Below are 11,723 nucleotides of genomic sequence, written 5' to 3' on the forward strand. Positions count from 1 at the left end.
TGGGTAAACATAGCCTTGAAATCATTAATGACTAATGTCATATGGGCTTCCAGGTAGCCAGAAACAACTCTCACACTTATTAACTGGCTGTTGGGCCAGTGACACCATTCCATGGTTTGGGGTGCCTAAGGAAACTGACTTTTAATATGGGAACATCTGTAATAGGAATATAAATCTCTGTAGCTTTTGTCGGGGATGCATTCTGCCTTCAGCTCTCATAGCCATTCTATTGTGTTATAATCCAATTACAAGAAATATGAATTGTCTTTGTCTGGCAAAAACAGCTGACTAGGGTTTAAAATAAACCCCTTTATAACAGACTGTGTGAGGCGATACCATTAATCTATGTATAGGATATATTAGGGGTCCAGTGTCATTCATTACACAACTATAAAACTAACACCATTCTCATGTAAAATAGGACGTTTATTTATGTTACTAGTGTTCCTTTTATTTAAGAATGAGAGACCTGAGGCCAAACAGTTGATCAGCAGACGGTGCTTTATTGTATATTTAATTATGACAGTTTGTATTATTGTGAGTAAGCAAAATGCTCACAGGCAGAGACTTCCCAAAGGTGTCACTGTGTGTCTCTCACCCCCTGCTGGTTATACAGCGCAATGCCATCAGAAGGAAGGCAGGTATAGTCCCAACTGCCCACTGCTGCACCCCAAACACGGCCGCTGCTAGGGAGACAAGTGACCCCCTTGTTCAACATGATACAATGAATAGGGTTTGGGCTGAACATATTTTTACCTATTTTTTTAATCATGAATCTATGGATTCTCCTATTTCTTGGGCTAAACAGGGCAAACAGAGAGAAATTACTCCATGTTTGATCTTTGGAGGTAGACAATCAATTTACCTGTGCCCAGATATACCCATGGGTACTGGATTAGGAAAAACATTAGGTCCTGCCCCTGGTGGGAAGAAGAAGTGAAGATGAGTTGAGCTGAGCTACAATGAAACTTTTGGAGCAGTCTTTTATACAGTTTTAGTTGAGGAATTCCTTTGATGAGATACTGAACCAATGAGAAATTAGTCCTTTGTCTTTAAATGAGAAGGTCCTTTGGTGTAACCACCACAAGGTGTCACTGTTGGATGACATCTCTTTAAATATCCCAGACCTTACAACAGTATTGAAATAATTTAAAGAAACATATACTCAATAATTGATTAACAATATAAAGCTAAATAATCTCATAAACATATAATACAAAGTACATACCAATAACATTATAAATTCAGAGGTAAAATGTATGCATAAAGCATGATCTTTAACAGATGGAGGGACCCATAAATTCCTAAGATTTTACCTAACTTAACTTTGTTTTATCACCTGTTGGGGCCCCTAACTCATGTCCTTGAGACCCCCTTAGTATTATATTATTTCACCTGGATCTCCAAAATACCCCATTCATACAAAGGCCTTATTACAACAGACCACAACTGTTAAGGACTTTTACCACCATTTGTTCCTTGGCCCCCTTCTGTCTCTTGTGTGATATATATATATATATGTAACTTAAGTACAGGCCTGGTTTTATATGAAAATTTCCACGATTTTGGATCAATATTCTTCTTCATCTTCAACTGGTTCTTGTGCCTGTTTTCCATTGAAGGGTAGTGCTGGTGTGTTTTCCTGTGTCCCTTTGTCAGAAGCACATTTTTCTTTCCTTTTCCATAGAAATACTTTTTTCCCTGCTACTATCCCTGCTGCTGCTGCAATCAATACAATCAGTACTATGAGCGCAGTATGTTCTCTGCCGCAGGTATTGTTACCTGCAAAGAAAATACATTCATTATTTTAGATTCATGCAGAACCCCTAGAAAAGAGAGGCAGGTAAATAGGTCAGTAGCCGGGGCCATTCTGTGCAGCCCCCCTGTTTGTGAGAAGGAACCTACTTGTTGATTGGTCAGAGCCACATGACACCACCTAGGGGAAACCCCCCATCTTTCCTGATCACTGCTGGTGAATAAGTGTTCCCCCAATGATAATTATAGGTGGAAAAACATATGGATTAGGATTGGCCAGTGCAGGACTGGAGGATCCCTGTTCTGAGTTGACGTAGGAGCAGAAAAAACCTAAAGCTTCATCAGGATATTAGTGAAATAGTCAACACATTGTTGGTGGGGCTATGGGTAAAGGGAACCTAAGTGCTAGGATTAGGGGTAGAACCCCCTAAAGTGCCAGAGATTAACATCTGTGTATACTGATATTGATTGTGTTATTAAAATTGAACTTTTCATTTTATCGCTACAGTCTCTGTGCCAGATTAGCCAGCAATTCAATTAACTGTGCTCTAGGTGAAACTTCAACTCCCACACATAGCAATGGCCATCACATATTGCTGCTCCATGCTAAGCAGCTGCCTGTGTCCAAGAGGTGGGATATATCGGAGCTAACTGAATGTCTGAATGAATTCTCACTGGGAATTTTGTCCAGATTGACTCTTTTGTAAATTTTAGCTTAACAGCCTATAAGTGTGTTGTGTGTGAATATTGCGAGTCACATCTGCTGAATGAAGTTTGGTTTATATTGTGCAACACAGAACCCTATCAGTTTGCTCTTAGCTCTGATGTCTCCAGGGTAAAGCTAAGGGCTCTGGCACACGAGGAGATTTGTCGCCTGCGTTTTTTCCCCCTGGTGCTTTGGCGACAATGCCCACGAAGAGATTTCATGCGAGTTGAGCTCCAGGCGATCTGCTACCCATGGTCAGGGCCGCCATCAGGGGGGCACAGGGGGTACTGTTGTGCCGGGCCCGGACGATATCCTCGCTTTAAAGGGGGCCCGGCCGTGACAGGTTTTTTTTTTTTTTAGCAAGGGCCCCCTTTAAAGAACTCCGGGCCCTGGCTGTCATTGGTGGCCAGTGGGAAATTTGATTGGTTGCGCCCCGTGCGTCCATACGCACGGGGCGCAACCATATGAAAGGTGCAGATCAGCGGAGGGCCGGGCACAGATCGCGAGGACGCAGAAGAGGAAGGTGAGCTGGAGGAAGCCGCATGGGAGCTGGAGGGAGTCGCTGGGTGTGGGCGGGGGGCTGGACGAAGTCGCTGTGGGGGGCTAGAGAGAGTCCCTGGGTGTGGAGGGGGAGCTGGAGGAAGTACCTGTTGGGGGGGGGGAGCTGGAGGAAGTAGCTGTTGGGGGGGTCGAGGAAGTTGCTGGGGGGGCTGGAGGAAGCTGATGTTGTGGGGGGGGGCTGGAGGAAGTTGCTGGGGAGCTGGAGGAAGTAGCTGTTGGGGGGTCGAGGAAGTTGCTGGGGGGCTGGAGGAAGCTGATGTTGTGGGGGGGGCTGGAGGAAGTTGCTGGGGGGGGCTGGAGGAAGTTGCTGGGGGGGGCTGGAGGAAGTAGCTGTTGGGGGGGCTGGAGGAAGTTGCTGGGGGGGCTGGAGAAAGCCGCTGTTGGGGGGGAGCTGGAGGAAGTAGCTGTTGGGGGGGAGCTCGAGGAAGTTGCTGGGGGGGGCTGGAGGCAGTCGCTGGTGGGGAGGGAGCTGAAGGAAGTCGCTGGTGGGGGGGGCTAGAGGATGCTGGTGGAGCTGTGCAGATATTGGGGGGAGCTTAGGCACATATCAAGAGGGGGGAACTGCAGGAAGCCACTGGGGGGGAGCTGGAGGATGCTGGTGGGAGCAGGGGGGAGCCGGAGGATGCTTGGGCAGGTGGGAGCTGAAGGATGCTGAGGGGGAGGAACTGGAGGACAAGGGAGGGGGGTTAACTGTAGGATGCTGGGGAGATGCTGGCTACTAATGTTTTAGGGGGCCCGGGCTACCACTGTTTTAGGGGGCCCTGGCTACCAATGTCTGTGTGTCCTTTTTACTAATGGGAGGGGCCACTGAGGGGCAGGACGTGGGTGGAGGGGGGCCCAGAAAATTTTCTTGTGATGGGCCCTGTGATTTCTGATGGCAGCCCTGCCCATGGTACACTCAACAGTTACCCCCCCCTCATGTTTACTCAAGTCGCTCAGAAAAGGGTCTGTGTGCGATTTTAAACAGCAGGCGATTTGAAGTAGCCTCGTACGTTTTGACGCTGGCGATTTCCATTGATTGAGCATTGGCGTCTTGTCGCTCGTCTTGTCTCCAAATCGCTCTTTTAAAAATCGCCGGCGACAAATCGCCTCGTGTGCCAGAGCCCTAAAGAGATAGATCACAATCATTTCATGACGAAAGGAAAACTTTACCCAAATAATTGCAAATTTGTATAATAAACAACACTGTAATTCTAAGCAACCTTCCATTATATATAAATGATACATTTCCATTGATTTGTCTGTCACTACTTACTGCACTGCTGCTCCTGCCTATGTGTCCTATTGAATTGGTGCTGCAATAGCCATCTCTGCTCCAGGCAAGACTCACAGGTTTGTTGCCCCCTGATTGCATTTATATATATACATATAACAAGTGAGCTGGGGCACTTAATCATTAAGCGCTAATATTGTCCCAATATGGCCGCCTGGACTGAGGGTTCACTCCCAGTGTAGTTATAGGTGGCTTTTTGAAGAAAAATACTATTGTTTCCCCCATATGAATTGTCTCACCTCTGTTGGAGGAAACAATTTCAGGTGATAGGTGTCCTTTAAAGGAGACGCAAACCCTCAAAACAAATTCATGTCACATTTCTCTGAGAACACTTTTGCAATTTACATTTTTTTATTTGTAAGATGTTATCAGTTTTTAAACTGCTTATATTATAGATATGAAGCAACAGCGCCACCTGCTGGTCATTTTGGCTAACAGGCTCCAGACGGCTAGAAATCTATTTAATTCGTCTATTGATGTTGCCCTGCTTAGAACTGATCAGGGAAATGTACGACGGCTCTTCTCTCCTTATAACTGTGCCAGTGCAACATCAGGACTATTTATATTAAATGAGATGGCGGCATTATGTCAGCTGTGCAAAGCATGGCATGGAAACATGGGAAGGGAACATGGTTTTTCATGTTTGGTGTAATGAAAAGAATACGTTCCATTCTATCATATGCGCAACTGCTAAGTTTAACAGCCCAGAATGCATTGTGCCTTCATCATACTGTATGTGCATATGTTCCAAGGAAAGAATGGCTCACAGCTCTCACTGTAAGTCATGTTATAATGATGTACATTTAGCTACAGAACTATTTCTATATTGATTCTGATGCATTATATATTTATATTTTGATATTAAATGACAAATATCAAGCCTACCAGGCAAAAAAACTCCATAACAGAAAATCTCTGCGGATGGTATTTGGCCAAAGATTTTTGGTCATTCATTTTTTTAATTAGTCTGCTAGGAAAGAGGTATTTCCAAAATACCTGGGGGTCACATTATTTTAAGATTAGAAACAGGTCAGGATAGATATCTAGGTAAAAGTACTGGTCTGATTGGCCTTTTGGAGTCAGGAAGGAATATGAGCCTGAGCACTGCCCCCCCAGCAGCCCAGCAGGTAATCAGATTATTATGACGGTACTCACCAAATGTTCTAACCGGGACATTAGCTGACGGTACTGTAACGTTCCCAATGGCTGTGCCCAGTGCAAGGGTGGCCTGGCAGGAGAAGTCCTCCATGTTGTCACTTCTCTCAGCTGTGATTTGATAGGTTACTGGTTCTGTAATGTTGCCGACACGAGAGTCATCCTTAAATGTTTTATTGTAAATCTCCTCTTTTCCTCTCAACATTGTGACCCTGAGGTTCTGAATAGGTGCCACTCCGTGTACGGTGCAGGTGACATTGTATGATTTCCCTTCTTCCAGCATGTCCTCCATGTCTAACGTCACCAAACGGGGAATCTCTGCAATGATATCAAGAAAAAGTGGAAGAGAAGAGAGTGAGCTGTTCCCATGTAACTGTCTATCAGCCGAATAGACTGCGTACTTAATGTGATCTGGCTGTTCAGCTGATTCCCAAAGCACTGTATCTATTGGCAATTGAAAATTCAAAGTCCTGCCGTAGGTTCCAGTATTCAAAGAAAGTACTCGTCAACAGGTAACAGGCCCCGTAACAGGCTGGCTGTACACCTTTCAAATTCAATACAAATAACCTGGAGAGTACACATGCTCTTCAGTGCAACAGTGTAATTTATTGAGATATCACTGCACTACATGTTTCGGCTAACAGCCTTCCTCAGGTGCACTGGCGAAGGCTGTTAGCCGAAACATGTAGTGCAGTGATATCTCAATAAATTACACTGTTGCACTGAAGAGCATGAGTACTCTCCAGGTTATTTTATTGAATTTGTACTGTATCTATTGCCCAAACTGTATAATGTCCCATACAGGCAAGCTGCCCCCCCCCCAGATTTTATGTTTTCCCGGAATTTCCGCGGTTTTGACAACACCCCCTGGGAAACATGAAATTGGGGCTCTAATGTACTGCCAAGTTAGGTGCCAAGGGATGTTATCTGGAACTATAAGGTGACAGTTCTTAATCCAGGTGTAAACCCATTTTATTTCAAAAAGGCACTATACAACTGTCTCCACAATGCGTTAAATAAACAAGGCTTGTGTTGAGCAAACTAACTGTCAAAATGTTAGAGAGTAATTACTATTGATTATAGTGGCAAACAACGAGGACAAGGGGCAAAAGACAAAAATCATTTTTTTTGCATAATTTCGCCCTGTTGTGCACATTGGAGGACAGACATCTGCATGTGTCCCATGAATACAGCAGCTTCCTGTTTCAGCAGCACTGTATTCATGGGGGGCAGGGGGAGGCACGAATACAGAAGTCAGGGAGTGCAGCAGGCGCAGACTGTAATGGTGCCATGGAATTACCACTTGGAAACAGCTGCTTTGCACCCACTACCTCTGTGCTCTTCACCTAGTACCATCTTTTCAGTTCAGTGCTGTATTTGGGTTTGGTGCTGCCTTAGACACTGGACCTCAACCCCACCAATGCATGCCTCCCCTCCCCAGCTTAGCCACAAGTTCCAGATGGCCTAGGGTTTTCTATAAAGACTTTATTATATATAGGCACCTGAGAACCAACCCCTAACGTTTCTACCTTGGGCACTGGCTCTGTTGGGAGGGGAACATTGCCTGAGTCTATTGCATCTCTTTCAAGCGTAAACCTGAACTAATGACATGTTATGCTTATGGCACCCATGGCATTTCCTCCGACTGCAAAGAAAAACCTAACTCTGGCCATGCCATCTCTCATTGACAATAATGGAAATGCACCTGTGTTATTGCTACAGGCAGATCTCCATTATAGCCAATGAGTGGGAGTAGTACAGCCAACCGGAGTACATGTGCCACAAGCCTTGGATGCTGGTAGAAATGGAAAGGGCAATCATTATACATTCTGCTTTTAATATTTCAGTCAAGTAAATATAAAGGGAAAATTACAAATTGCAAAATGACAAATTATAGAGAAGCCTATTATTAGGTACAAGGCCAAAGGAGCCAATAATGGCAGGGCCTGGTACTACAACTGTCCCGCAGCACATTGGGTGCCACTCAGATCTGTTGCTGTGACTGAGGATGCACCGTGCTAGCAATCCCTCTGGCACTTACACTCAGCCCACTGGTGTGTAGGGTCCCCTGTGTGTCTGCACAGATATTAATGAGCAGCGCCACCATCAGGGGGGAAGAGGGAGTACAGTCATGCAGGGCCCCATTAAATCTTCTTTCTTAAGGGGGCCCAGTTGGGTCAGGAAAGTCATGCAATTTACGTAACGTCCACAAAAACTGCTTAGAAAGCTACGTAACTTGCTTAGAACTTGCGTATGAAGACAATGCAGAAAAGCTTTGCAGGGACAAACTCCACTGACCCCCAATGAATTAAAAAACTTAAGGTAAATTCCACTGCCCCCAATGAACATTACTATTCACTGCTTATGATAGAGTAACTAGTAACACACATAAGAGAGCCTCTAGCTAGTAACAGACTTAAAGGGAGGTGTAGGTAGGAAGTTTACACCAGGTCTGCTAACCCACAGTAATCAATCAGATGTTCCCCTTCATCACACTGACTGCAGTTGGCTAGTAGATGGTAATTGCAGGTTGATTGCTAAGGGTTACTAGATATGAATCTGTTACTATATAATAATAGGGTTAGTGGTTACTATGGGTTACTGGAACAGTACTAACATTTGTCTGTGTTATTCGGTAACACAACTGTACAACACAGAAAACATACCATAAGGGATTACTGTGATGTAGTTATCAACTGCTTCTCTGCCTGATAGAACAGTGCAGCTTATGTCTGATGCTCTCCAAATATCGTAACCTCCAACTTTAACTTCAACAGAAACCCAGCCAGGTCCCTTAGTTCTGTTCTTCTGTATTAATCTTGTCTCCCAGTCAACTTTAGTGCAGTTGTGGGTGCAGTTTAACAGAGCCCAGCTTCCATATGGAGCATATACCTCTCTGTCCCCGACGTTCCCATAGCATGGCTCCTCCGATGCCCCTGAAAATAGAAAAAATAGTTTGGTCACGTGACACACATGTTTTTCTTGGGTTCTTGAGTCTCTACCACTTGATAACGTAGGGACCAAGCAGGTTTAATTAAGCAAAAGGTCAGCCATACTGGGGCTCAGCGCCCTAACGACAGATTGTGCCAACTATTGCATTCTGTCTGTCGCTCTCCCTCTCTATAAAATAAATATATGGACAAATAACAGCATATACTGTATTTTATTGATTCAGTTGTGTCTCTCCAGACTGACAGGCCTACTGGGTGCTCCCAACTGCAATTATATGTCCTCTGAAATCCTCTTTCACCTGAATATATATATATATATATACATAGAAAATGTCCCTCTCCTTCTATCACCACCATGTTTGTAATAACAATGTGTATATCAGATAAATGGAGCCCTATTTGACTGTGTATCTACGTGACTTCTACATTCTACACCTTTGCTGATTGCAGAATCCAGACAAAAACATGGAAATAAAACTAAACTTGAGAAATGAAAGAGCTCTGACATAATAATATATAATAGCAGGCATTTCACTGACTATAACTCTGAGAATACTTTGCCATTATTATCTGACATGTAGGATAACATTACTGACACATGTTTGTTAAGTGACAAGAGCAACCCCAAGTAGGTGTCAATATTCACACAGATTAAATTGATATTTTGCGCATTTAACGCTTAATATGTGTTTGTGAATCATGCGTTAGTACTATTTCTATTGGCTAATTAACGCAATGCAATAGAAATAACGCTTTGCATTCTTTTGTGCATGCGATATGCGTATTAACATATGCAAAATGACTTTGATGAATCGGTACTTAATTATCGCGCACTTTTTAACGCAAAAAAGCATGCGATAAGCGTTATTGACCTTTAGTGAATGTGCCCCTTACTGTTTTACACATGCATTGAATGATGGGAATCAACTTAAACCAGGGCTGAGAGTGGGTAACCCTTACATTTAGTATCAGTAGGGAAGAATATGTAAAGGCATTTGGTCTGGTATTTTAGAAAAGGGTAATTTCATTGTCCACATTAGTGCAATAAGATGTACGAGTGGGATCTCAGATTTATGTATACTGACCCAACGTTATGTTTCATTTCAGAGATGCATAACAGGAAAGGACAGTGAGGCGGGGCATTTCCTCAGTACATTAGCCACATTCACATTATGCTTTGTTAGACCCTCTAAAGGTTGTTTGGTTTATAAAGCAAATTCAGTATTTTATTATGGCTGAGGGACAGGAGAGGGGGAGATCAGGCCATGAAACAAGCACTACTAGTACATGACCCAAAAGCGCTGTTTAATGAAGAGAGGTTCTGTTTAAAAAGAGAGCTTCCTTTCTACCTTGTTATAAGTATGTGTTGATCTATGTGACTCTGTCAGGGGAATGTAACCTGACTGGCCCAGGGGTGCAATGGGTATTTCCAGGCCTTTAGAAGGGAAGGCATCCTATAGTACTTTGGGCTTCGTTCAGTTTGGTTGTGGTTTTACTCTGCTGTACCTGCACACAGCCCAGGGCAGCCTCAGGTTAACCCTGGCACAGGCAAAAATATGTTGGCACGGAGCTCACTAGAATAGTACAGTGATTGCCCTAGGCCTTGGGAGGTTGTGGTTATATGGCAGGACACAAACAATTACTTAATTGCATCATGGCAACTCCAAGTTTGTTTTAGAAATGTGATGGTAGCCAGCCATGCAACAAGTGTAACAATTCAGTCAGTGGAAGATGTCAGAGTTCTGCTACTCCATGTATAAAATGAATAGTAACGTTGGACTCTTGTCAACCACCTTTGTATGCCAGAATGGCATTAGCCCAGTTGTTAATGTAGAACACAATTAGAATTTTTCTGCTTTATATTTCACTGGAAATGTCCAACAGATTGTAATTTCCAAGTGATTAAGCCTTTCCTTGTCTCTTTAGGCCGGTGGCAACCATAAAAAGACCCCGTAACCCTAAAAAAGGCTGACAATAGGGTTTCCACCAGGCTGGTAATTCACCAGATGAGCCAGGAGGCTGAGGCTGGGGCCAGTGTAGCAGATTTACCAGCAATCCCATCCCCTTTTGCCCCCCCATTCACCCCTAGCCTGCTATGTATCAGCCTCAAAGTACATTGCCAATGATGTAGTTTACACTGATATAACTGTATGGGTGTTACAGGCCAAGAGGTAGTGCAGTAAAAAAGGAGTCACTATAGGGAACGATGCTGTCATGGCAGCTTGTAATTTTTTTTTTTAAATTTGATGGTAGTCAGTTTGCACTTAGCAATCAGTCAGTGGAAGATGTCAGAGTTGGAATAGTAGGAATAAATAAAATAATAAAAGGAATAGTCGCGTTGGACTGTATGGCTGTCGTTGGAGCACAAGTAGTAGTACAGCCAACAGTGGGTCACTGTGAGAGTTACTATTACTGAATCATGAAAATGAATTCTACTCCGGCCCCTGTATTTGCCCCACACTGAGCACACTCACCATTCTTCTAAATTGAATAAAGGTTTATCCTTGATGGAAGGAGACAGAAGTATAATTTGTACTCTGCCAACAGTGAGCCAGAAGATAACCCCCAAGTTAGCAATCTTACCCAAGTAATGCAATGCTATCAGTAGGTGTTGGAGCCAAGCGCTGCCCTTCTTACTTTCTCCTGCTGCTTCATTGCAAGTTGAAGAGAGTAAACCCGGAGAATAAAGTAAATTAAACGAACACTTACCTGCACAGTAGATCCCAAACATGCAGAATGTGACAAGGGAGAGCCGGGGCATCCCCAGGGCCATTCAGCAACGTGAATAATCACTGCAGTAAAGGAATGGTGGGTCTGGCCTGCTGGTAACATGGGCGCTTGCTTACTCTATGCTTACGGCTCAATTTCTTCTCTTTTTTATTTTCATCCCCAGAGTCACCCTCCCCTTTCCGCTCTGTTCTTCTATTCATACCCCTGTGATACTGTGTTATTTCCTCCATTCATATACACTTCCCTCATCCTACCCAGCTTTCCTGAGCTCTTTTGTATAACAGAACTAACAGTTTTAGTGGTTTCACTTTCGCTTTTATATATAAATTCAGCTCTGCTTCCCAGAGACCCTCCTAAGCATTTTGCTTATGACACTAACAGGGCAATTTTTTCTTGTGGGAAGTCCAGACTTTTTAGGGTCCCATCATATATCTAAAGCAGGATTAACTGTCTAGCCTAGGACCCTTTTCTAATGTAGATCTAACATGTCTTATAAGTTCAAGCTGGATAAATGAAGCTTGCCTAACTGCTATCTGATCCAGGGGAAGGCAAACATAGGTGAAGGGCTTTTTCATGTTTGAGGGGGGCTAAA

At 43.8% G+C, this 11,723-nt stretch overlaps 1 protein-coding gene across 1 annotated transcript; it reads right to left on the bottom strand.

Annotated features, from left to right (window-relative positions):
• Nucleotides 1–483: 483 nt before the first annotated feature.
• On the bottom strand, nucleotides 484–11,464 carry LOC108644500 (intercellular adhesion molecule 3). Its single transcript, XM_018092534.2, has 4 exons — nucleotides 11,111–11,464; nucleotides 8,117–8,386; nucleotides 5,451–5,768; nucleotides 484–1,782 (listed from the first exon to the last, which is right to left on the bottom strand). Exons 1-4 carry the CDS (start codon nucleotides 11,172–11,174, stop codon nucleotides 1,571–1,573), a joined length of 864 nt encoding a protein of 287 aa, XP_017948023.1. The 5' UTR covers nucleotides 11,175–11,464; the 3' UTR covers nucleotides 484–1,570.
• Between the last annotated feature and the right edge of the window lie 259 nt (nucleotides 11,465–11,723).

Source organism: Xenopus tropicalis, chromosome 3, assembly GCF_000004195.4.
Source record: "Xenopus tropicalis strain Nigerian chromosome 3, UCB_Xtro_10.0, whole genome shotgun sequence".
Classification (NCBI taxonomy): Eukaryota; Metazoa; Chordata; class Amphibia; order Anura; family Pipidae; genus Xenopus; species Xenopus tropicalis.